Source organism: Chrysemys picta, chromosome 7 (assembly GCF_011386835.1).
Source record: "Chrysemys picta bellii isolate R12L10 chromosome 7, ASM1138683v2, whole genome shotgun sequence".
Lineage (NCBI taxonomy): Eukaryota > Metazoa > Chordata > Testudines > Emydidae > Chrysemys > Chrysemys picta.
Genome location: NC_088797.1, coordinates 44,536,597 through 44,564,508, shown reverse-complemented (window position 1 = coordinate 44,564,508; position 27,912 = coordinate 44,536,597). Strand labels below are relative to the sequence as shown.

At 38.1% G+C, this 27,912-nt stretch overlaps 1 protein-coding gene across 20 annotated transcripts in view; it reads right to left on the bottom strand.

Moving 5' to 3' along the window:
• PBRM1 (polybromo 1) overlaps positions 1–27,912 on the bottom strand; it is a 76,228-nt gene that overhangs the window by 3,637 nt on the left and 44,679 nt on the right. For 7 of the 20 annotated variants that reach the window (XM_065553126.1, XM_008179193.4, XM_065553124.1 and 4 more), the window contains 14 exons: positions 26,974–27,616; positions 24,120–24,331; positions 22,927–23,112; positions 21,610–21,767; positions 20,457–20,723; positions 18,749–18,894; positions 18,017–18,174; positions 16,283–16,466; positions 15,317–15,527; positions 14,214–14,415; positions 10,092–10,256; positions 5,810–5,965; positions 2,916–2,986; positions 1,415–1,631 (listed from right to left, as the gene is read on the bottom strand). In XM_065553126.1, the coding sequence (XP_065409198.1) occupies positions 1,415–1,631; positions 2,916–2,986; positions 5,810–5,965; positions 10,092–10,256; positions 14,214–14,415; positions 15,317–15,527; positions 16,283–16,466; positions 18,017–18,174; positions 18,749–18,894; positions 20,457–20,723; positions 21,610–21,767; positions 22,927–23,112; positions 24,120–24,331; positions 26,974–27,616 (2,976 nt within the window). The remainder of the gene's footprint in view (positions 1–1,414; positions 1,632–2,915; positions 2,987–5,809; positions 5,966–10,091; positions 10,257–14,213; positions 14,416–15,316; positions 15,528–16,282; positions 16,467–18,016; positions 18,175–18,748; positions 18,895–20,456; positions 20,724–21,609; positions 21,768–22,926; positions 23,113–24,119; positions 24,332–26,973; positions 27,617–27,912) is intronic. The other 13 variants (XM_065553138.1, XM_065553139.1, XM_065553143.1 and 10 more) reach the window with 7 other exon arrangements.

The window sequence follows — 27,912 nt, the reverse complement described above, 5'->3', positions numbered from 1 at the left end:
ATTCTAAAGCCTTTGGAGACTTGATGGCAAAAACAACTGCCTTAATCACTGAATCTTTAGCTCATATTTGATCTGTGATTCATAGATCAACTACACCAACAATCATAATAATCTCCTCAGTCTTTATCAAGCAATTGCTTATGTTACAAAGCCAAAACAGGCAATTTGGAAGCTGCATGAAGATATGACATTGCCATCCCCTGCACTAATGTCCAGTGAATATGCAAAAAGATCTATACTTTAAATGCTGCTAATTTACTATTGCAGAAACATTCTGATCAGGTATCCTTTTAGTTTAATTAAAAATTAACCTAAATTTTAGGTTTTTAACGAGTTCTCAGTTAGAGCCACAATTCTGACAATCAGTATACACCATGGTCTGAATGTCTTCAAAATAAAATTAGGTGATCTAATAAAACATCTTTTAAAAATGTAAGCATCCATTGGTAGCAATTTTAGGTTCAGATCCTGCCACTAGATCTGTGTGGGGAGATTCACACTTACTTCAATGATAAAGATTTGTATGGCTGCAGAAGTCAGGCCTGTGCAGATCCAATTTCCAGGATCAGGGCCTTAAATCAATACTTCACCCTCCACAAACACCACATTATCTCAAATAAAATATTTACGTAATCTTGAGCATTGCAGCAACATCTAATATTTTTTTAAAATGTAAATTAAACAAAGAAATTCTTTCAACTCTTGTAAAACAAGATGTTGCAGCATTTCACAATGGCACCTGAAATTAGCAAAAAACTGTATTGCCTGCTTTTGCTGAGTTTAACGTAAACAGCAGTGCTGAATTTTCTTTCATGCTTTACCTCAATGTACAGTCAATTAATATTTCTGCAGTCAATAGTGCATCCTTAAAGGGACACAGTCATCTTGTTATTACAGGAGCCAAAACAGTATAAACTGATAGTCAAGGAACCTTTTTTTCCCTAGTAATTTCAAGCTATATTTTAAGGATGCTGAGTGTGAATATAGTCACCTGACTTCTATTAACTTTAATGGAAGTAGCATGGACAAATAAGTTTTGTGTTTATTTCAAACGAGTATTTCCTGCTGCACTCTTAAAGTGTCAACAAATATCCTTTTTAATCTACAATTGCTTTTGTAACTGGTTACCAAGATAGGACTGTGATAACCAGTATAAATACAGATCCAAAATAATAAAAAATGTATTCTAGAAATTAATGGAGATATCCCATCTCCTAGAACTGGAAGGGACCTTGAAAGGTCATCAAATCCAGCCCCCTACCTTCACTAGCAGGACCAAGTACTGATTTTGCCCCAGATCCCCAAGTGGCCCCCTCAAGGATTGAACTCACAACCCTGGGTTTAGCAGGCCAATGCTCAAACCACTGAGCTATCCCTTCCTCCCCAATGTCTTACTTTAGTGTAGAAGCCTTACCTGAAAGGGTCTGGTCCCACTTGCTAATACTATTTGATTCAGCACTAAGCCCCTCAATATATTTCAGGTAGGCCTCAGAATGAAGAAGCCTCTGTGTCTTTGGTGGAGGGGAGACAAACATTGGAGTTGTGGGCTGCTGTATAACCTGCTGACTTGCTTGGCTTTGACCAGGGTATGGAGGTGGTGCCTGCTGGCCAGGTGGCCCAAGCAATCCCATCTGAAATGACAAATGATAGGAGAGTGAGCACTTTTTTTGTTCAGCTGCACAGATCTCCATGTTAAAAATGTAACCAGGTAAAAGGCAGTGTGAAGACTTTCCTGTTTTAACCCCATACCTATCAAAGGGTGGCATTTCTATGGTTTCCAAAGAATGCCAAGAAATACTCAGATAAACACGTGTCCCCCACAAGATGTGCAAGAGGCTAGTCTCTTAATTCAGCATCAGAATGAATACCAGTTGAGACTTAGGCACAGGCAACTCAATGTATAAAATAGAAAAAGATTTTCAGGTGAAACCTCCACAAAACAGGGCTCCCTGTTTTTTCAATGAGGTGCACAGGTACCGGGACTGTCAGAGTTAGGCAATTTCTAGTATTTGTTTTCTTAAACTAGATGGTAAGCTTAGGAGCAGGAACTATATCATCTTATGTAGTTGTACTACACAATGGGGCCCTGATCCTCTTTGGGGACCCTGAGCACTTCCATAATATAAACAACAATCATCATCACGCAAGAATCACTATTGCACATAAGAAAATCCTAGTTCATGATTGGTTAAAATCCATATGACAGTAAATTTTCATTATTTATCTCCTTAAAAGGTCAACAATACTGAGTTCTGGAACAATGTTAACCAATCAGGTTGCATATGCACTTTACTACCTTCTGACTGGCTCACACAGATTCAAAATAATTCTAGAAGTCCAAAATCATTTCCCCTCTAAAATGTTAGAATTAGTCTAGTGAATTGGATGCTCAATGAACAATTGGCTTATACTAATCAATGAGAAGGAACATTTGATCATCAATAGAATCTGACCTGATTGTTGAAGAACCAGATAGTGTCTATTGGTTTTATGAGTTTTTGAAGAAATAAAGAAGTGCAGCCTGTTTATTGATGGTTTAGAAACAGAGCAAGGAATCTTCTCACAAACAAATAGGAAAAATATAGGTTATCAGCAATTACACAGTGCACAAAAGTGATTCACATCAATTAGGACAGGAAAAAAAGAATACTGTCTAATTTAAATTGCGGAGGGCACTTTGTTAGGTAAAATTGAATTAACCAAATTAGAATCTGGCCAAGAAAAACAAATACTCTGCCTATGGGATCGTCAATGACCATAAATGGTCAGAAATGCCCTGATTTTACATCTCATTTGAAAGACAAACTGCATCATAGCACTCACTAGCACACTGTGGAGACACTGGTTCAATATTAACTCAGAGAATATAATGGAATATGACTTTTAAAGTTTCATAAAGAATGAAAATTACTTACTGGCTGTCCAAAGGGACTTCCTCCTGGTGCCGGAGTGCCTACCATGGAAGAAACGCTTTGGCCTATAACACCTACATTTTAAAATATAAACAAAATTAGTCTTATTTCATCTCAGTGACCAATGCCATTTTGTCTTTTATAAAGATCTGGCATCATTATCTAACTGAATATCATATCTTTACTATTGAAATTAATTTTATTCACCATAATGATACAACACTGCTTTTAAAATAAAGTTTCTAGATTTAAAAAAGGCATGATACTGAGATGCAGCCTGCTCAGTTTAAAACTCTCTTTCCCCATCCCACACGCTTTAAAAAAAAATAATTTAAAAGAGATTCTATTCTTTTCTGGTTTCCATTTTGCCAGTTGCACAGTTATTGTCTGACTAAATCTCACCATTCAAACTATATATCTCTTATTTGAAGGCAATCATCCCATCCCTTGTTTAATAATTAAAAGAAAAAGAAATATAGATTTGTTCCATTCAGTGACATACAACATTTCCCCTACATTCAACATTATAAAATGTGTTCAAGCAGCAGTAAAACCATGCAATTCTTTTTTTTTAAAAATGCTACTGTATTATATTAGTCTTCTAATAAAAAAAGCAATTTAACATTGCTTAACACTGAAGTGATAAGATTAGTTTACATAGTCTTAAGAGTAAAACAGATTAATGTTATCCACTTATTTTTTAACTTTGGAAATTACATATGATAAAGAATTTCCAATTATTTGGATAAATATTTTACACGTTTTCCCTACTACATGAACTGCACCAGGGAACAGACCAGGTAAGTCACACTCAAAGATGAATTTACAAACCTAATTGAGAGCTATCTGGTTCGTGACATATGACATGAAGATAACTGGGCCTGAACAGATTAATGAAAGATGCTCTTGATGCTGTTCTTTCTATTTGTGTCACTGCTTCATCTTGTCATAATCAAATATAATTAATTTTCAAGTTGAAAATGTATGCATATTTTTTACCAGATATAATCTGCATGCAGTGTTCTACATCGGTGATTGAAGTTGATTTTAAAAGATGTGCCACGGTAATTTTTCACTGGCATTTATTCTTAAGCATAAATTGAGCTAATTTTCCAACTTGTGACATCCCTGTTTCAAATGTATTTTCAGTAACAAAAATACAGTAACAGGTAAGAATTCTTCTAATGCAAATAGTGTGATATGTTAGGGATTTTTGGGGGGTGGAAATGGAAAAAACCTCTCCTCTTCCAGCACCTGAGAATGGCCCCTCCTTCACTCTACACTGTTCCAGATGAGATTCTGAGGATCCTTCAGTCCAAGGTCTATTATTTCTTCCTTGAATCTCTACCTTCTCTGTTCTAAAATGTTGAACCTATAATGCTTATTTCTCCAGTTGTGATAAAGAACAACTGACCTCTTAAAGGTACACACCAACCTGGCACAGTGCGGCACCACCAAACCTTTATACTACTACCATCCTGCTCTTAAATTTTACCGACTTGGTGAGTAGGAGTTGCATCTGTATCTTGCAGTCTATCAACAAACTACAATACTAAACCCATTAATGTTATGAAGTTAATATGAATCTTGCACACCATTTTAGGATGCAGGTTGCATATCTAATACTGACTGAGGTTTTTTTAAACCACTTACATTCAAATACATAACCATGTTAATAGGACTTCAGGTAAACATCTACTGTAGTTGCAAATGGAAAATAAAAGGCAAACAAGATACCTTATACAAGATATAGATTAACAGCTTAACTACGGAATGTGTGCCACATTTTAAATGGCAGCATTGGAGTATGCTGTGGGGAGCAAAAGGGGAAAGGAGCAGCAGTAAAGAGGATAAAAGAGGGTAGTGGCCAGCAGTCCCAGAACATGAATGAGACAACGGCACTATCTATACACTGCATTTTGCCCGCTTTCCTAAAATATAACCATTCATCTTTTGCTCTGCTCAGAAATTTAAATTTTAAATGTGAAAAGAAAGACAAATGGGGGAAAATGCTGTTCTTTGTCAATGAAGATTTTGATTGTGATTGATTCCCTTCACCAACACATACTTCAAACGAACCTTCTTATCAGTTCTGGGACATAACATATTGTTGAATCACTAGCACTAAAGGCTATTTTATACTCACTTGTAAGATTGCATACAATTTTATAATTAGCCCTGTGACTGGCCATTTTATAGATTGCAAAGTAAGGGTGAGGACTGCCTTCAACTTTTGTATTTGGTGAATAAATAACAATAACAATTTCTAATCTTATCATATGTATATGTAATTGATTATCTGACCTACTGCTAATACACAGAGATATTTAGTCAGCTGTGTGGATTTAAACTGACTTTGAATATAATTAAAAAAAATAACAACACACAGATGCAAAGAGAAGAACAGGAGTACTTGTGGCACCTTTGCGGATACAGACTAACACGGCTGCTACTCTGAAACAGATGCAAAGGATTTCCACCAGGCACTGGCAACAAGAAATCCCACCTATGAATCTAGTAAAAAATTATTGTACATTCTATTGAAATACAAGGATAAGAACTAAGCTGCTTTCAGGGTTTGATGCTACTGATAAACATGCCCAAATAACATGATTTTGACCAGTCATATTTCACCAGGTAAATCTTTTGGTGCCTGTTCCCTATATATGTTGTTCTGCCAATATTTATTAACATTCCATTAAGCTCAACGGACAATTGGGATATACCTGGTATATTCAGCAGCATGGCACATATATTACAGTTAGACATACCTGGAACATTCGGCAACAGTCAAGCAGTTAAGCTACAAACAAACAAGTTTCAGATAACTTCTGTAACAACTGGTTAAACTGTGAGAACATGAAGATGAAATAATGAGTGAATGTGGACATTCTTACCCGGTGGTGGGATGCCTGGGATGCCTGGCATACCTGGCGGAAGTTGGTGGGGTGGGGGCACCCCAGGGTGAAGTGGCTGCATGCTGCTCATGCTAACAATGCCATCAACTGGGCCCTGCAAAGGTGGCAGCACTGGCGGATAGCCACCTATCATGCCTTGAAGGACACAACAAATTTCAAACATGCATCAATAACATGCAATATGATCTAAATAATAAGACATGCACTATCCACAAATAAGCACCTTTAGTACAGCAGGACAATACTACAATTAGTATCTTGCAAGAATGAACAAAAATTAAAATAAAAGTTATAAATATGAAATGCTATACTTTGGATGAATTAGTATTTAGTGTATTTGTAATGTTCTCATGGGGCAAAAAATGCTGAATGTTCAAATACACATTAACACAAGGAATAAATTCAGCCACAATTAAATGTTTCTAATGTGAACAGTTTTAACATAGCATTAAAGTTCTGCCATTCATATTCAAATTAACAGCACAACACTCAGTACATCAATTTATGCACATCCATACTTTGTGGGATAGCTCTGTGGCCAAACCTAATTGCAATATATAAAATTCTCCAAGCATTTTTCTGTGGTATGCATGCAGAATTCATCTGTCAAGGTTATTTATAATGCATGCTCTTTAACTCAATGTAGTGGTGTGTTTTTTTGTTTTTTTTAAAATTACCTTCTATACAACCTGAGCAACTATACCTCTACCCCCGATATAACGCGACCCGATATAACACGAATTCAGATATAACGCGGTAAAGCAGCGCTCTGGGGGGGCGGGGCTGCTTTACCGCGTTATATCCTGCAGCAAGGCTTGGGCGGAGATTTAAAGAGCCCAGGGTGCCCCACAGTGGCAGGAGCCCCGGGCTCTTTAAATCACTGTTGGAGCCCTGCCGCTGCTACCCTGGGGCTCTGGCAACGGGCTCGGGCAGTGGGGCTTGGGTGGCACTTTAAAGGGCTCGGAGCTCTGGCTGCTGTGGGGAGCCTCGGGCCATTTAAATCACCGTCAGAGCCCTGCCGCTGCTACCCCGCCGTTACCCCGATATAATGTGGTTTCACCTATAATGCGGTAAGATTTTTTGGCTCCTGAGGACTGCATTATTTCGGGGCAGAGGTGTATTTAAGTGGAAATAAAAATCTGAATGTGCTGGGCCATATCAACCTTCATCCCATGCAATCCCACTGAAGTCAGTTGATTTACATGGTGAATAAAAATCAAGGCAGAATTTGACCTCTGATGCTTCCTAGGCCTCATAATAAAGAAAAAGAATATACTGCACCATCTGCTAACAATCTCAATCTCTTGGGAGTGAGGAAGACCCAAGTATGGTACGGTCAGTAAGCAAACCAGAAAGGCCATGTGAAAGGTCTGTATTGTGTTTATTAAGCCCTAGAATTTTAACTTGCTGTTTCCAGTCCCTTGAAATTTGTTAATTTTGCATGGTATGTTGTCAGAGAGCTAAGGAAAGGCGTTTGTAATACTATGAAAAGACAACTGAGGATCAGAGAAGGTTCTAAAGAACAGGAGAGAAGGTTAAAAATGCAAAATATTGGAAAATCTACAGTGCATGCTGAGAAATCACCTCCAGAGTCTCCATGACATTGACAATGAACAATCTATCTGGATTGAGACCAATTGATAACTCTCAATAGCTCTGATTGACCACTCTCAAATAGAACTACTGGGTGTTCAGGAGCAAAGGGTATTTGTAGCTGAAAAATAACTAGCAGCTTGCTCAGAAAACATTGTGACGGATCTGAGAAAAACCAACTTTTTTTCATGTTTCAAGTGAAGCCAACAATCAAGAAATAACGGTTTGGTCCCACTCACATTGTAAGTTTCTTTAGGCGAACGAGAAATTTAGCTCAACATTTAAATTGTAATAGATGTCGATTTCAAATATTTTTAAACTGGTCTCTATGAATTTATCAATATATTTCAATGCACATTTTTACTTTAAAAAATTAAAATCACAGACAAAAATATCAATATAGTAAGTGGTCCCAAAGTAGCTAAAAAGTTCTACTACACCAACTTGTAGTAAGATCTTCAGGTCAGACACTTGAATCTTTTAAAAACTTTCCTTTCAATTACAAAAGTTTATTTGTACATATGCTGCATGACTTCAATGGAATACTTACTCAATAGCTGATTGACTTAATATACTGTAGTGAAATCTGAATTAAGGATTGGTTCTAGTAGCCCAACTCATGGTTTATGTGACCACTTTTAATATCTCAGTGTGCAGTTTCCACTACAGTTTTGGTTAGTAAAAATAAATCTAATTGGTAACCCTTTTTTTTGGCCCTTGGATAGCTGTTTACATCTTCTGAACTGTACCTCCCCCATTTTCCATATAAGCCACAGTTATTTACAGAAACTCTTGTATATATAATTTTACACGTGACTAGAGATTTGTTCCCTAAATGTGTATCTTAGAAAGTGCTAGGATTTCTCAGCCTCAGACGCTGAACAAAAGTCCTGCAACTAGTCCCACAGGGTTATTTAATGCAGATGAAAGTAACAGAACTGAATATATGCAGTCCTTAATTTTTCTATTACCTCATCACTGGCTTAAAGGCTGAGGAAGAAATAAGTGAAATCTCAATTTATTTATTTAGACATTTTCAAACAAAAGACTCCTGGAGACTGGGAAGTGGATGACTCCATTATCAGTTGTAAGGAAAATATTTGGAAGTATTTTGCATGACATAGTGAAGACACTTTGGAAATTCATTTCTATCAGTCTGAATTATGAGAGGATGGTCTTTGTGTTTGAAGAACTCATCACAAGAGATAAAGTAAACAGTGAATATTATGTGCAGAACTTAGATTTGTCACAAAGCATTTGTAAAGGTTTCACAAAGGGCATTACTAGCTATAAAAAAAAGACTCCCTGAAAAAATGTTAAATTGATGGTCAGTATAAAGACATGAGAGGCTGAAATTTGTAGCTTTTCTTGCTTGTATAAGATATTCTCAAGGTAAAATAAAGGTGGTAGTGGGGAACTCTTGTTTAGAACATATGCAAATGATTTAGATGAGAATATCAAAATGTAAGACAGCAAAATCTGCTAAAGGTATAACAACTGAACATAAAAAATGAACAATCAGATTCAGAGAATTTCAGAGAACCACCTGAATTTCTTAACAGGATTGGGATACTAACAGAAAAATTCAATTTAGTGTAAACAAATGCTTTGCAGTCTGGAGATCATAAGCCAAATAAGAAACATGTATTTAATTGAACATCCATGCAACCTATTGACCAGAGAGGAATTTAGAGGTCATAACAGAAAATACAACTTCAAGCTGTCAGCTTAAAGTATGGCTGCAGCCTAAAGAACAAAACTGAGAACAAATGGAGCAACTCGAATGCAGTAAGGGAGAGATAAAATATACTTTAATTGTATGTACAAAGTCCTATTTTTAGAACTTGACTAAACTAATGTGATCTTTTTAATTAATCTGTGACAGAATTAGATATTGGAGAAGGAAAAGACCTACTACATACCCCTGCCAATGTAGGATGGGTTCCCTTAATATATTCTCTAGGGCTTTGCCCAGCCTTAGGACCTAATCCTAGGACTGGCATAGTCCTACTGAATTCAGTTGGAATATGACTGCTAATCACAACACCAGATAGTACAGATTTGTGGAAAAAGCCCTCAAAATGCAGTTCTATTCTGTGAAGTGACTTGGTAAAAATGGCAATGTGAGATTTCATATTTATTGTCTCAGTTATCCCAGATCGAGCCTTTTCTGTTTACAAGCAAAATAACCTTTTTAGCTGCCAAATCTGCAAACTCATCCTGGAATCTGAAAGTCAGGCTGGATTTTTCAGTCTCACATGTCACCAACAATAAAAGATTTCAAATGGAACCTACTTATCACTTCCATTGATGATGCATGCACTAGAAAAAATCCAGCTCACTTCCCTATGCAGTACTAACAGGAGTTAGCATTTCCTTGAATAAGTAGAGTGAACACAGATGATGGAATACAAACAGGGAGCAGCTCTACTGAGTAAGGAGGAACCTATTTTACAGCCTTTTTCAGAAGAATATTAACTACTGGAGAGGGTAATGGGGAGAAAAATCAGGATAATTTCAAGTTTAAGTATATTTATTATGAAGAAAGGCTGAAGAGGTTGAGCTTTTTCTTCAGTAGGAATAAAGTGACCCAAGAGAAGCGTTCAGAGTTATGAAGGGGTTTGATAAAGTGGATGAGGAAAAAATGGTCATAGCTCCTACTTTTTACCTGCAACAGGTGTCAACTGCTGATTGAGCATTCCCATTGGTGTTGGTGGCGGCACCACCCCCATAAGAGCCCCGACAGGAGTGCCTGCCCGGGGGGAGGAATTCTGCTGCTGTTGCTGTGCTGCTCGCTCTCTCTCCTGCTGCTCAGCAACTTTAGCTGCCCGCTCTGTAAAAGTATTTTAGATTTTCAGTTCTGTTTTGTAACCCAGAATTTCAAAATATTATCTGTTCATTAAAGAGGACTATTAAAACACTGGCATAGTTTAGTCTAATATAAAATAGAACAGATTATTCTACTCATACAGCATATAATTTGATTTCATTTGGCTCCAGCTAAAACTTTTAGAGAACCTATCATGAAAAATATTCCATCAAGTTTTAAAAATGTGAAGTTTTATTTGATTAAAAAGTTAATTTTAAAAAGTCAAAGAACAGATTTGATCATAACACCAGTGTTACCAACATGATAGCAGCAGTCCAGCACTAGGCCCGGTCCACACTAGGAAAACTGGGCAACACTTTTTCCACTTTTCATACCACTGGCTCAGCTAAGCCAGCAGTAGCAATGCTGGGAGCTCTCGTGTAGATGTGCCACCAGTTGCTGCTGGCATTTTAAGCACTTTGTCGGTTAGACTTGTCCCAAGCAAGATGAGGTCATAAGAGTGTTTAAAATGCAAGTGGGAATCAGTGGCCCATCTACATTAGGGCTCCCCATGTCCATACTACTGGTGGAGTTGAAACAGTGGTAGCAAAATTCTTGCAAGATTTCCCTAGTGTAGATAGGTCCTTAGTGTTTTAGAACATAACAAGCAGCAGATGGATGGACCAAAAATAGTTCCTCTGCCTCTCCCTCTGACTTCTCCCTTTCCCCATCACAGTTCCCTTATAGCCATTTCCTTTTTAGCTACAGATGTCTAACTCAAATTGTGCTGCTCTGTAGAAGCATGTGTGTTCTTAGTATTGTGAATCTGATTGGTACCTAGATCAAGTTTCTCACTGCTACTATAAGAATAAAAGCTTGTCTGCACAGGACTCTGATAAGAAGACAATTTTACATGGAAAAAAGGGGTATTCCAAATGCCCACGCAAGGTGCTTTTTGGGCATGCAAGTTACTGATTTGTTTTCTCTGACTATTATATCCTACTGAAGCAATGAGAAGCAACAAAGAATAAATGAATGCAGCATATACCTCTGTTGATTTTAACAGCACTGAATGGTGGGACTAAAAGTGTTCTTGAAGTTGGTGAAAGATGAAAATTGTTACTAAAAACAGCAATAAAGTATCAAATGAAGCTGAGACGTTCAGCAACGAGATTAAATGATATATGCTACTAAAACACTAGCTTTTACCAGCACAGAAGTCCAAAAGCCTTTCATACAACTATGTTTCATGGGTAACTTGTTTGTGCAACCTCTAGAAGTATATAAATACACTGAAAGACCAGTTCCATTTCTTCTAGGCATTTCCTTCCGTGTTTTCATCAATCATTTCAGGAAGGGATGACGACGCATAGGAACTCCTAAATTTATTACTGGCAACACATATATGATTGAGAACAGAGAACACAAGCCATTTAAGGGGAGATGCCAAAGTAGGAAAGTGAACACTCCTCTTCAGAGTGATTAAAGAATTTGGAGAAAAGACAGACCCAGCTGTTCAGATTCTCCTTTAGTTTTGGCCAGTTAAAAAATGATCAGATAGAAGAAGCCCCTTAGACACTCTGCTGAATTACTGTTAAATTTTCTATTTGACCATAATGCTAGTAACTTCGACTTTGGAATAGGACTGTGACCTACCTAGTACAGGGCAATGCTACGTAAAATCTGTCTACTCATGTCACAACTGGCACAGATCTAACAGATGAAACTTACAACTTACAACATTGTCACAGCAGTGCAATAAAGGTGCACAGACTTAGAAAAGTTCAGCTGGGATTCACTATAAAGTTCAGTGACTCCAATCCCAAATCCTTCAGACCAGGGTTTGAAACACTGGAATGACCTATCCAACACAATTTATAAGGCAGGAAGATGCCCCTCTGCTTGAGCTTCACTTTTCCTTACAATGAGTCTTTGCCTCATTCATAGTACATATTTACAAAATTATTTGCAGTACAGCTAAGTTAGCCATGCAGAAGTGCAAGGAGTTTACTTGTGCTTGAATATTGCTAAAAATTGTACAACTTATACCCCACATGTGCAAGGTTCCATTTTCAATGGGTCAAACTCAGCCAAATCCAAACCAATTTTCATGAGAACACAAAGACACTTCTGAGGTGTAAAAACCACACCAAATTTCATCTTTCTATCCTCCATTGCAGTGTCCACACTGGAACTTGCATGAATTTTGTGTGTTTTCATAATGGAAGAAATATATTTTCTCCCACCCACACATACTCTAAGCAAATCAGGTTAGATGTCATGAGCTTCCCCACTCCCCTCTCCGCAAAAAATAAAAAAAATCTAACTTTGGGCAGGGACCAAGTCTGGCAAAGTTCAAGTTTAAATTGAAAGCTTTGGAAAGTTGTAAGCAAGTAAGTTACAAGTAAGTTGTAAGTGGGAGGGATAGCTCAGTGGTGTGAGCACTGGCCTGCTAAACCCACGGTTGTGAGTTCAATCCTTGAGGGAGCCACCTAGGGATCTGGGGCAAAATCAGTACTTGGTCCTGCTAGTGAAGGCAGAGGGCTGGACTCAATGACCGTTCAAGGTCCCTTCCAATTCTAGGAGATAGGATATCTCCATTAATTAATTAAAATTTCTAAAAGAAAAAAAAAATTAAAATAAGGCAACTAAAATTGAACTACTTATGCAACCATAACTATAGTAGGCATTACTGCTACCGCTGTATTACAGTTGTGTACTCTGCTGGAAAAGCAAATAATCTAGCTTCTCTAATTAGAATCTTTTAAACATGCTAACCATCCTACTGTTCTTGAGAGGAAGGACATAAGAAGAGACCTGACATTTCTCTCCTATAAGGTGCCATGCATACCTATGATGATGTATAAACAAACTACAGCATAGGAAAAATATCGTACTTTATGGTACATTCATGATGTAACGGCATTACTATTTCCTTTATGGAGTTTGCAACAGATAACCTGCAAATGACTAAATGGAGCCTCATTACGCTCTACCACTGCAAAGAGATGCTATGGAAAATCCACTGGGGGGAAGTGATGTCATGCAAATTTTTAGTCTGAAAACCAAAACTGCTTTTGAGTTATGAGCATGCCAACAAAACACTTTAAGAAAAAGCAAATTTATAACTTATATAACAGTAATAGTGAATACCAACAGAAGAGATTTAAATGATGGTTTATCTGTACGCAGGCAGGGATCTCTTGAAGAGTGTCACTTGTGATTTGAGTTTGATTAAAAAGTTCCAAGACCTCTGATGAATATCAGGTAAGAAAAGAAAAGTTTTAGGGAGTACCTTTCTGCCTGGACTCTTTGGTCTATAGAACATTCTAGGATTCGTTTAGGGAATAGGATATTTCAACAAAATCAGTTACAACTCTTGGACAATCCTAAAATTGAAAAGATTATATTCCCAGCATTGCAACGGATTAGGTATCCTGAATTTTTATTTTATTATTTTTGTCCTACTTTATTTTAGCCCAATTTTAATTAAGCAAAAGACTTCTTTTTCCTTCTTACCTGCTTCCCATGCTTTGAACAGCTCCCCCTCCTTGTTCACAAAGCTCTCTCGCTTGCCTTCCTCCAATCCTCTTTAAATCATCACTTCCTCAAATAACTCCTGAGCAGGTTTCCCTCCCAACTTCCACCCCAGCAATGTTATCTCCATACCCATTCACTTCTGAGTTGTTTCCTTGTTTTGTGTGTCTCTGTGTTCCATCAAAAATACTTTGTGGCAGAGACACACTCTTGTACTTCTAAAGTACAGTGTTCATATGCTGCACTATATAATTAAATTATACTAAAATATTTTCTATTTCACTCCTACAGTTCATTACCATGAACATTTATTTAAACCTTTCCACATATGAAGCTACAAACAAGACATTCTTCTTTAATAATTAAACTTATCTGAATAAAATCATTGCATCTCTACAGAAAGGAAAAAGCAGATCAGTATATGTTACTTTAGTTTTCATTTACCTTCATATTCTGCTTTCTTGGTTGCTTCCAAGTTTCTCCATTCAGTTCCTACAAGCCTGCTGAGCTCTCCAAAGGAGTAGTCTGGGTGCTGAGCTTTAATCACAGCTCTCATCTCACTGCTAAATAGGATATACCCACTCATGTTGATCTTCCTTTTTGATCCCTCCTTCTTCGTGCTGCCCTTGGCAGACTTCGGAGTGGACTGTAAGAAAAATGGATTATAACCCCAAATAGACAATGGAATCGTCACAAGATACAAAAGCTTTAAAAATGGTTAAAGCATCAAAATTTCCTATGCTTCAGTAGTATTTATTAAACAACTGCCCTTCCTTGCAGCCCTCAAAGAGATGTCAGGTCTCAAACTCACAGCTCACTTTATAAAACTATACAATTGCATGAGGCACACGGGGGAAAAACAGTTTAACTGGTTTTTAACTTTTCCATATATTATGCTGACCTCACAACTGAAACTTGGGAATATTCTGATTGAGAGAACAAATATCATTCCAAGCTGAGCAAAAAGACTGTCTAGACGAGTGATTTTCAACCTGTCGTCCACGGACCCAGGGGGGTCCGCCGATGATATCTAAGATTTCTGAAGGGGTCTGCACCTCTATTCAAAAATTTTTAGGGGTCTTCAAATGAAAAGAGGTTGAAAACCACTGTTCTAGACCAAGAAACACACACACACACACACACACACGCAAAAACCCACTAGGCCATTTTAGTGGAGGGGCAGGGGGAGAGGGACATTTTCTCCCATCCCACCACCATAATTCTGCTTGCTTCCTACCATCAAGTTTTGTAGAATTCTTCACACTATTCACACAATAGTGTAAACTTGCTCTAATTATCTCCCCATTTGAACGTATTCCTTAAAAATTATTTAATTGTGCTACAACAGTGCAGCAATGCATACTAAATTAGAACGTAGAAGTGTTCTGAAAAATTATTCCATGGGCTGTTAAGATTAAATATAAACCTCCTCAGTGGATATAATTACACTTTTGTTTTATTTTCTTGTTAGGGTTGGGATGGAGGGGGAGTGGGATAGAGAATACTGACTGGTGTACCATTCAAGATTTTTTAGGAGACATCTTTACCTGTGGTGGAGTGTATGGCATTATATCCAGTTCACTAGCCAGTGGAGTCTGAAGCTGAGGCATAGAAGGTGCTTCAATGATTTCACCTTCTTCTTCCGCCATCTCTTCAATATCCTCGTCACCTCCTTCCAATTCAGCAAATTTTGCTTCTAGCTGCTGAATCTTTTTCTCCAGTAGTGGTGATGGCTCCTTCTGAGGAACTATGGGTTTTCTGAGGAAAAGAAAAAGAAAAAAAAAATACATCCTCTGCATGACAGATCACTCGTAAATCTTATTCTGAGGGTATGCCTGCACTGCAGCTGGGAGCATGTTTTGCACCTTGGGTAGACAGACACATGCTAGCTCTGCTCAAGCTTGTGTGCTAAAAGTAGCTGTGTAGATGGGGATAGCATGGGTGGCAGCCTGGGCAAGCTGCCTGTGTATGTATCCAGGGGGTCAGGTGGGTTTGTACTCAGACATGTGCTAGCTCTGCTTGAGCTAATGCACTGAAAATAGCAGTGTACCCAGGGATAGCCCAGGTGGCAGCTTGGGCTAGCTATCTGAGCACAAACCCGCCTAACCCCCCTGGGTATGTACTTGGGAGTCTAGCCCAAGCTGCTGCCCATGCTACCCCCAGCTACATTGCTCTTTTTAGCTGGCTAGCTCAAGCAGAACTGGTGTGTGTCTGTCTACCCAAACTAGGAAACAAAGTAACAATGAATATTCCTTATTGATAATAATGTCCATCAATTGAGAGGCTATTTGGGCCTCGCTCTGACATCTCTGCATGGCATGAGAACATAACAGCTTTTACCAAAGCCTGGAGTGAAAATTAGAGTTAGCGGACAGGAGGAAAGCAAAATGTGAAGGTAGCAGCTGAGATTATTTTTAAATATTTGTGATCAGCCTGATTTGATCCTCCCTTACCTGTTGCAATTTTGAATAGTAAAAATAGAAAAAATGGTTTTTTTTCCCATCATATTTTACCTAAAGTAGTAAATTTCATCATCCACTACTTTTGCAGAGAGTGAAAACCTCTTAAGCCCTTTAAATTTTTTCATCTGTTTGTCACTTTCATTGTAGCGGCTCTCACAGAGTAGAACATCATTTTCAGAGATCTCTGTTGGTCTACAAGACAGGAAGTCCTTGAATGACAACACAGCACATTTTCCTGCAAAAGTAAGAGAGAAGGGTAAGGAACAGTAGTACCCTGTCATCATAGCTCTAACATGAAGTATTTCACAAAAAGCCAGGAAATTCAATTTTCCACCCATCTCATACATCCTGAAGATTCATGGTGCTTTACTGTACTCAATGGAACACACTCACATTCACTGCACTTTGCTCATACTAAGAGTCATATGATCTATCAGAGGAGCGCTGCACTCACACACAGACAACAGAAATCATTACAAAAATAAAAAAGGACAGGAGAAATTGAAAACAAAAAACTTGGTTAGAAGATAGCTGAGGTAAAAAATGTTTTGGTTTTAAAAGAACCAAATGAAGTAGAACCCCATTTATTTGAGCCTCCATTATCTGGCTCTCCATATTAACTGAACCACTAGCCACCCGCGGGGCTCCAGCCGGAGTGGACAGATGGAGAATGGGTGGCAGGGCTCGGGTTTATCCGGATTTTTAGTTATCCGATCTGGCCCCGGTCCCAATTAGATTGGATAATCAGAGTTCCACTGTATTTAGAAAGCCTAGAAATGAGCAATTAAATAATCTAGTAAATCCTATACTGTCACAAAAAATGTCATCACTATCATTCAACTGCATTTAATATTGCATCCCAAACACTGCAAAAACATATCCAAAAAGTCAAAATAAATTACTAAGAGTTTAAAGATCCCATTTCTTAGTCAAGGGACCATTTCCATCTACCTCCTAGTACAGGGGTGGCCAACCTGTGGCTCCGGAGCCGCATGTGGCTCTTCAGAGGTTAATATACGGCTCCTTGCATAGGCGCTGACTCTGAGGCTGGAACTACAGATGCTAACTTTCCAATGTGCTGTGGGTGCTCACTGCTCAACCTCCTGCCCTGCCCCAGGTCCTGCCCCCACTCCACCCCTTCCCCCAAACCCCTACCCCTTCCCCCGAGGCTGCCATGCCCTCGCTCCTCCCCCCACTCCACCAGAGCCTCCTGCACACTGCAGAACAGCTGATTGCTGCGGAGGGGAGGGGAGCGGAGCAAGGGTGAGGCACTGATTGGCAGGGCTGATGGTGGGCAGGATGGCGGGGGCTGGAGTGGGGTAGCATATGAGGGGCTGCTGACATATTAATGTGGCTCTTTGGCAATGCTCATTGGTAAATTCTGGCTCCTTCTCAGGCTCAGGTTCGCCACCCTTGTCCTAGTACATCATAATGGTATCCAGTTGCTTTTTCAGATACATTAAACTGGAATAAAGAAGTCCCTGTGGGCTTCATAGTCTTCTGCTTCCTAGTTATAGGGGCTCTGTATTTTGTTTTTAAATAAATATAATTTGTGTTATGGTGGGAAAATATCAAAGAGAAGGATCTTCCAAAAAGCCCTAAAGGTGAATAGTATGAAGCCCAAAAAAGTAACTTTGGGTAATTTATCCATTCTTTCCCTCCACATAGTTCCCCCCCAAAAAGGAGGGGGGAATACACCCCCCCCCACAGCTATAATCTTAGACTAAAAAAAATTATACAGGAAAAGAGAATTAGCCAATTGCATTTAAAATTGTAAATAACTACCCAGAATGCAGGTCATTGGACAGGTCTCTTCTAGGTTACTCAAAAACACTTCCTTCTTGTAGAACATTTTAGTTGGTTCATGTTCAGTTTCTTCTGGGTGTATGAAGATTGGGCCAAAGAAATACGCAGCTCCATCCCGTACCCACATCTTCTCAATTCTAAAAAAAGAAAACAAGCCTCTGATAAAGAAATGAAAGGACTTCCCTCCTATAGGAGCTAACTTCATACAGTAGATAGTTACAAAAGCTGTCATTAAAAAATTACTACATTAAAAGAGTCAAAAACTTTACTTTATGTGCACTTAAAAATGAGAAAAATATAGTAATTATGTTGGCTAAGTAGCACTTTATTTCATTTATATAATTTATTACTGCTACTTAATTACTGTCACTTAAAGCTCCATTCTCAATTTTAAGAGGCTTTAAAGCAGCACTGTGCAATCTGACAGTAGTCTGACACCTTTTCGTACATTAGGATAATTATACTGTGACTGAGGATAGGTGAAAGAAAAATAATCAGCGCATCCACCATATTACTTTTTGGCTGGTAGGCTCCCACCTCAAGTATTCTATTAAGAATGTGTACCAAACTCTTTATAAAGAAAATGGTTCCTCATCCTCCTTTCTCCATTTTTAAAATATAAAAATCTTTTATAAAACAGATGGATTTTAGTTGTCTAATTATGCTAACTTTATAGCTAGAATTTACAAACAGAGAAGAAAATTTATCTACCTGCCCACCCGAGGTCGCACTAAGCCATGTGATTTTATAAAGACACAATCCCCAACCTTAAGCCACATATCATTATAACGGAGCTGTTCAAAGTAGTGGCAACCAGGTTCTCCATTTGACATTTCCACTGGAACATCTTCTTTCTCCTACATCAACATAGATATTAAAAAAACTGGTGAGATTAGGAAAATTTATTACAAAAGGAAAAAGGTGCTGGAGTAGGTAAAAGGGAAACAGGTTTTATTGAACCTTAATTTTACTGAAAATAAGTTAAAAAGTACACACAAACATCCAAAAATGTAAGCCCTGAAATCTGAAAATTAAAAGGCAAAGTCAAGCTTGCTGGCTATGAAAGTGGTTAGCTTTGCAATTCCTAATAAAAAGTTGCTGTTTTTCCAGATAATCAATTTGATGGTCCATTGGCACTTTGTTGGTTTATTGATATCAAAGTCATTAATTAGCTATCGTGTATGGTTCAAGCAAAACTACAATATTCCTCACTTTGTTTTAGTAAACATGATGACATGGTCGGGGCAACTAAATTAGGCATTTGATCAAATTACTGAGGGTGAAGGCTTAATACCTTAAATATCACAATTACCACTATAATGCATATTTTTAAAATTTTCATGCTGTTTGTCCTATTTAATTCCCACTCTTATATCCAAAACTCACATCACAACCTTTGTATCCTCAAGTCAAAAGGAGCCAAGGGTACTCAGCAGCTCATAGGGGACGCCCTACACATGGCAGGATCAGACCTTGTGATCTTGATCCTTGATAAGATTATTCCTTTGTTTTATCATTTGATAAATCAGAACATACATCTCTAGCTTTTATTTGGGGGGGTGGTCAGCATGTTCCTTTTTTTGTTTTTAAATTATGTGACTGAGCACAGAGAATGTACAGTAGGCTCACTCTGTAAATCTAAATATAAGAAATGAAAGACAAAACTTTTTTCTCAGTATGTTAGCAAGAAAAAAGTCCCTAGGACTGCCAAGTATCTGACTGTCAGATGATTTTAAACCATCAGAGTATCAACTATAAATAAGCGATGTTTGACATATGATAAAATGTCACAGAGAAGCATATGATACCACCATGTAATGCTTACTATTCTATTTCTATTTAATGAAGATTTGATACCTAAAAACTAAATATAAAGGATATCTGCAATACCTACCAGCAATGGGATGAATTAAAAATAGATTTTTCAGCCTCACTGATTTGTCTAGCGTTAGGACAGACTTAAGTAGATGAATTTTTTTTAAAGGTGGTTAAGAAAAGAAAAAAATTTCAGACACAATGAGAGAAACGATAGCTTGTAATGCAGATTAGTCCAGCATTTGAATACAGTATGTATTCGGAGGTCAATTTGAGAACTCCAAAATTCATTAAAAAATACCATGTACATGACAGGTTTAAGAGCGTAGGTGGCCAGTAGCTAACATCGTCAAGGCACAAACAGGGCTAACACTTATTTGAATCAAGGCTTCAATTATTTATATGGAGTATGCACACACAAATTATATATGTAATTTTTTTTTTTTTTTACACATTTTAAAGTGAGATGTATTGTCATTTCTTATTTCTCTACTGATTTAGCTTTTTGGAAGGATGTGAAACCTAAAACATGAATGTTCACATTTTCATCATCTCTGATCTGAAATCCAGTTCAATTCAATATCCAGATTATCATCTTGCCTACCTTTTCAAGGTTAAGGATACTGTCTCCCACTTTATTATCCTCTAAGGTTTCAGTGTGTTTCTCATCTTCCACTTTGTCTGTATTAGCAAACACAGAAGCAACACGGACCACAGGCAGGGGCACATCTCGAGGGACAAACCTTACAGAGCTAATGGGCATGGTCCACAGTTTAATCTTCTTAAAAGACTTTGTCTTTGCAGAGTAACGAGACTCACAGACGTAGACATCCTCATCTCTAAAGTTTTCGGGACATAATTTAAAATACTCCTGTTGAGTGAAGAGAAGGGATCATTTCAGGTGAAATTTTCCAGAAACATGCATGGAGACAAAGGTTACATATACCAGCCTGATTTTTGTTCTGGCACAGAAGTACAATCTATTCACGAAGTCTCTCTTTGGGTTTGGTTTTTTTTAAGTGTGTGTGTTAAATTCCATGAAAAGTACCAGGGTGACAGCTCAGGAGAATTACATTATACCACTTCTTATACCAAACAGATATAATTATTATTACACGCAATTGTTTTCCCAACATTAACTTGCCAGTATGTCTGAACTCTGAGCAGGAAAGACCACCATTGAGTTGAGAGAGGAATGAAAGTTCTATGCCCACTTAATCTTTGATTATAACACCAACAAGGATTGTCATAGTGATTGTGTTAGTTACATAAACAAAACATCCACTAAGAACTGGACTAAGCTGATTCATTCTACACAGGACAAAAACATTCAGATCATAAGAACTTTTAACACAACTGACCTGGGTGGAATCAAACTGTGATGTAGAGGTGAAACTCTATATCCCATTACCATTCCTCCGAGCTATCCAGCCTTCCTTCCACTAAAAACTAAAGCTAAAAATGTTGAGGAAAATTTTAAGACGTTACCTGCAATTTCCCTATTTATCTCTCAAAACATCAACAAATTTGATGATGTGTAATGTGATTTCTATACCTGAACTGACACTGAGAAACAAATAATGCAACTTTATGTCATTTTTTTCTACTACAAAGGCACCACAATGTATCAAGCAGTAAGACATGATGGGGGAAAAGGTTATTTCATACAGGTACTGTGAGAGTCCTTGAGTCTTATTTTAAAAAATAGTGCACAAATCAGTAAATAGTTTAACAAATCAGTCCATTTAATCTCTCACCTTAACAAACATTACCACACATTTGCCTAAAATTTTGCTAACTGGAACTTTATTATAGTAATCACTCTTAAAAACTTCCTTCTCCAGAAATTTTCGTGTTGCAAGATGGAATGTTTCATTTGGTCGATAAAACCAGCAGCCATACAACCATTTTTCCCCTAAAAGCAAAAAACAGGATATATTTTCTATTGCACAAGGAAGTAAAGACAACGGTAGATTGTGTTAATAATCAAACAGTTATATAGCAATACTTGGAACATTCAAACCTCGCCGATCCAAAATAGGACAATGTTTCTCAACTGTTTCACATAAGTGAGGTTTGGATATGTAAGAAGTTCACTGGCTCGCTTCTCCTATGGATGTTTGACTTAGAAGAACACAACAGAAATTAATGCCATTGAGCCAGGTGAGCCTTGGAGAAATAAGGCCATGGAGCCTTGGAGAATCCAGTCTGCAATCTATTAATCTGACTGCAGGCCTTGACAATTATGCTCAAGGAAAGGAAAAAGCCTGTGAGTCTATCACTCCTGACTATCTGAAAATTTGGGCCATCCCCACAGATCTTTGGATAACAGATTGTAATGTACATTTTTAACAATAACTCCTTTCCTGTTTTGCCATCTCCTTATTTTTGACAGAGTCAAGCTGTGACTACACAGTTTTCTTATAAACCATTAATGGACACTGATATTACTCAAAATCAGAGAAAATAAATTGCATGCAGACTGGCCCAGTGTATTAACAGTACCATAAAACTTCTCAGTCTCAATCCTCATGTATTCTGCCAAAAGCAAGAGTTTTGGTTGAATTGGTTCTATGATTCAATTGTAAGTTTGTTCAGGACAAGCCATATTTAACACTGTTTTGGAATTTAACCATGTGTTCTGAAATGATGCTGGCTTGTCCTGTGGTTCACTTGTAATTTAACTATGTTCAACACTGGCTCTGTTATCAGTAATGGATATTTTTTCTAGTTAAGACAAGACCTTTCTGTTCCTCCCTAGCTGACTCAAAAACAGTGCTGATGGGTTCTGGAAGAAGCCACGTCTAGCCTTCCTAGACCAGAAGGCGAGGGTGTTATCTATAGGATGTTTATAATGTGAAAAATACAGGACATTTAGCACTCCCAAAAGCTCCCCAGCATGCAAAATCCTTTAAATCAGGTGTTTCAGAAGTAATAAAAATACACGCCAGCGTGCGCACGCACGCACACACACACAGTTGTAAGCAGAATAATTAAGGCTCCACCCAAGGAAAACTCAAACTGGAAGTTTTAACAAGCAATATTAAGAAGCTGTACTGCATTATTTTCCTTACCAGCTGAATCTTCCCATAATCGCTCAATACAGACTATATGAGGTTGCAGGTTGGCTTCTGCAGGTTCCACATAGACATAATCCCCAACATGGTACATGCTGTTCTTAAAGCTGCAATCCTGGCTGTAAGTCCGATGTAAGCTCGACAGACCAGCTCCAGCAGCAGAATCTTCACTCTTTTCAGCTTCTTATTTCAACATAAAAGGAAACAAAAATTACTAAAAGCCATCTAAGGAAGAGAAGAGAGATTCTAAGAAGAGCACCTTGTTACAATACACTGGCTCTCCGTGAGTTAAATCATGACACCTTTGTTTAGTGACTTAAGTAAAACCTTCCTTACTGTGGGATGAGGGAAAAAGAAAGACAGCAGCAAGTTGGAGCACTATTGTAGATTAGTAAAGTTTGTTGACCAGCTAGAACTGGGAATGAAGCCAATGTCTGACACATTCTTATTTATTATTTGTATTGCAGTAGTGCACAGGACCACACATAGTCATGGATCAAGACCCCACTGTGCTGTACAAACACAGAACAAAAAGATGGTCCCTCCATCATGCTCCCCGAGAGTAACGCAGGAGTGCCACACCATACCCAGTGGATTCTAGTTCCAAGGTATGGTTTGAGCATGATCTATGCTCAACCTAGCTTCTGCCTCCTGCTGCTGTAGAGCTGGGCCCAGATCTTCAGATATATTTTATCGAGGCCTCCATGTAAGTGAAAATGAACTCACTGACCTTCAGAAAGGTCACCCCTGTTGCCTCTCTCCTGTCCTCTATACCGAGAGCCACCATCTCTTGCTCTCGTGTAGCACTGAGCCCAGCTGCAGGGAGTGAATAAAGATGATCACTACTGATCTTAGTGCTGTGGGGAAAGGACAACCACCTGCTCTTTATTTGAAGGGACAGGTAAAGAGGCAGAGTGGGGAGTTGTCCTCCCCTCTTAGTGGCAGGGAGCCTGAAGATATCTTTATTCATTCCCCGTAGCTTGTTTTAAAGCCATGAAGAGCACAGAGACTGCATGGGAGGAGGGAGGCAGAGAAGACCTTTACAAAGGCCCCCTTGTCCCACACATTGCTGCAAGCTGGTTCCTCCTCAGTAACACAGTTGCTCCAGCAGGAACAGCGAAGGCCTGGCTCAGCAATGAAAGCATGACAAGAGACAACTGTTTATAGTTTTGAAAGGAAAATGAAATTACCTCTCTTCTCTTCCTCTCTTTTGAGTTTATCCTCTTCGAATTCTTTGGGTAGCTTTTCCTTTTTTTCTTTTTCTACATCATTGTGAAGATGCTTGGTGGTGTAGCTGAGTGCTGGTGACAGAAGAATCTCTCCATTCTTGCAGAGTTCATCACGGATTTTAATAAAGAACTGCTGAAGTTCCACAGCATCCTCATAAATCTCTGAATCAGTCCTGCATGGAAATGACAGACAGATTACAACATGACAATATATCTTATGCAGGAATAAACAGTACTCTAAATACAAACTCATCAACTGTTACATTTAAGGATAAATTACAAAAACTCAGTGTATACCAGATAACTTCTGTTCAACAAAGAGGTAAAGTGACAGAAAAGTCAGCACATACTGCTCTATTAGCAATAAGCAGATTTCCCCTCAGTAGTCTTTAAAAATACTTTAATAGTAAAAAAAAAATCAGAGACAAAATGCATGCATATTAGTTTTTGTTTATCCAATTTTTAAATCACCAAACATCTGTGCTTTACTTTTCAACCTGTAATTAAACAACATACTTCTAAATAATTAAGTTATTTAGGACTTATAATGTGGCCTGCACCACAGTATTATCAGAGTACCTTTGTAGCCTGTTTATAGGGCACTTTTAAAAGTGATCTCTCAAAGCACTAGCAACCTAATCCAGTCTTCTTAAGAGTATTTACAAAAGGAAAAGTTACAAAATGATGCATTATGGGTATTTTGTATTTCTATTTAGTGTTGTATTTGTTCAGTGTTTAAAATCATTCAGCAGTTTGTTGTTTTTAAATGAAAGAATTTGCTGTATATTCAGCCAAACTGTTTTTAAGGTGGGGAGATTAGTACAGTTTTGTTTCCTTATTCTTAAATAGGACAATGATCAATATTCTATTACCCAACAGAATAGCTTCCAATCAAAACAGCATGGAGTAATCATAATACTATTTTGTTTTTAAAAGAACAGATATTTGGGTTAATGCTGCTTTTGCTGACACTGAACATTCAGAGCAAGCTTGATTTTTCTTTTTAAATTTTAGTTATTATCAATCACTATGGGCGGGGGGGAGGGCGGGAAGCAAAAAAGACAGGTTGGAGCTCTACACTGCCAAGTCTTCATATGGCTATACCATTTCACCTCTCTCAGGTTTAGGAAAACTAAAATGTGTCATCTGGACAAATTTTTTTAAAATCCAGTTGCAGGTCATCTGTAAAGATGCCCTCTGACTAAACTGCATATACTCTGAAGAGAGAAATAATGTGCCAGTCTCTCCAATAACAAGTACAAGTACAACAAAAAAGAAAAGCTGTTTTCCATATAAGTCAGATAAGCATTCTCATATAGTGCAACTGAAATTCTGAGAAATCACAGGCAACCAGCCAAAAATGAAGGTATTTTGTAACTGGACTTTACTGCTTTTGAAAGAGAGACTTCTGAGAAACTAAAAAGCTGTTTCTTTAATTGAAAAGAGTAATTGTACTCATCACCCATTGTCTTGCCAGATGATCTTTTTAATTGCTTTTTAAATAAGAGATTTTATTACCACCACATGTCTTCTTTCCTATTAAAGTTACAGCAGGAAAACCCTCCCTATATACAGAATCATAGAAATGTAGGGCTGGAAGGGACCTCGAGAAGTCACCAAGTTCAGCCCCCGGTGCTGAGAAAGGACCAAGTAAACCTAGATCATGTCTGACAGGTGTTTGTTCAACCCATTCTTAAAAACCTACAATGGTGGAGATTCCACAACCTACCTTGAAAGCCTATTTCAGAGCTTAATTACCCTTATAGTTAGAAAGTTTTTCTAATATGTAACCTAAATCTCCCATGCTGCAGATTAATCCCATTTTTCCTTGTCCTACTTCAGTGGACATGGAGAACATTTGATAACTGTCCTCTTTTAAGAGCCCTTAACATACATCTCCAAGTATGTTATTTGACCCACTCCAGTGGAAAGCAGGAAGCTATATGTCTGCATATTTTTGCACATCTCAAGAAACCTTGCATAGAAATGATTGCTCTAAGTGGGAGATCTACTAAAGGCAATTAATATAGCAGAACTTGCTGTAATCTTGATCAGAGGCTGAAAAGGCTGATTCTGCAGTCAAATACATTTTTACCTTCTGGCACAGCCCTCCAAAATTTCTTCTATAGAAATGTACTAACTCAGTTAAAAACGCAATAACCCAACGAAATGATTTACTTTACTGTTAGAGGACAGTCTATGTCTCTACACCAGTGGTCTCCGAACTTTTTTGATTGCGCACCCCTATCATTAAAAAAATTTTGAGCACACACTCCCTGCCGCGCCGGCTCCACCATTTTTGCCAAAGCAAAAAAGAAAAAGAAAAAAAAAAAAGCCGCTCCGACTCCCGCCCAAACTGCCGAAGCAAAAAAAACCAAACCTCCTCCTGCCGCGCACCCCCAAGGATCCTCTTGCGCACCCCACTTTGGAGACCACTGCTCTACACAACATCTCCCCCCAAAAATAACCTATTTCTTGCTTCTCTATACCTCTGAATGGTCTCCTTTTTACCACTGTGTGGCTGCCCGCTGAGCTCCTCTTCTGAACTTGCCTTCCCTCAACTTTGGAAGATAGCCCTGCATTGCTTTAACCTTGCTTTGCCAGGGTTAACTTCAAAGACAGGGGCTACAAACTTTAAATGAAAGCTTAAATTCTACTGAAGGTGATGGCACCCAACTAAGCAAGTTGCTTTTTCCCTAGCACACTAACAGGAAAGATAATATGTCTTTTAAAATGGGAATTATTTGACCAGTGATAAAGACTCAAAATTAAAATTGACAAGACTAAGGTTTGATACATGTATGGTTTCACTCACCGGTTCATCCTCCTTGCCCTCTCTAGCATCTCAAACATCTGCTCTTGAAACAAGTCCAGTCTCCTGTAGCGATTATTTTCTACATTCTTTCGGATAATATCAAAAGTCAAAGGTGGTTTGTTTGGGAAGTTGGGATCAACAGCAGGAATTTCAGCTAAGGAGTCACTATAACACCTGCCCTCATCATCCTGATGGCTCATTACAGACACAAAAAGGTTATGAATAAGTTCCTGGATTAGCAATGTTACATTGGGGACATGAGAATCCTCATCTCCTTCTATGTCTCTTCTAGTTTCAAGCAAAACTTTATGTAGGACAAGGGCATCTTTGTAAATCAGAGACTCTGGCTCATTATAAGTGCAGGCATTATTGAACATCATTACAAAGTCTTCTACCATGGAATCGATGTCCTGGTACTTGTTGGCCATCATGTGACTTCTTATTTTTTCCATGTCAACTGGCTTTTTAATGGTTACATAATAGTCAGGCAGTTCTGATCGAGATGGAAGCCTCAGGAAGATGGCACTTAATCGCCTGCCTCGTTTATCTGTGTAGTTCTTCACTGCTTCATACACCTCATTCAGTTTCTGTTGCATTGGAGTCATGTATTTTGATTTCTTAGGGGAAATACCACTTTTTCTACCTAGACAGACAAAAAACAACAACAAATGTACAAAACCCAGTCAACCTTGTGTACTTACTTCCCTAACAAACTCCTTTTCTATGGCTCAGGTAACTTAGTTCACCATTACCCTACCAGATTAGCAATGCCACTTACAAATACAATTTTTTCATTTCTATTCCATCAGCTCTTACTAATTACTTTTCTCAGATGGTTTTCTCTGTTTTCACCGTGGACAATTTAGTACAACATTTGAGTGCTGGATCTGAAACTTTTGAAGCCTGTCTTCCATAAGTATAAAATAACACTAATAATAC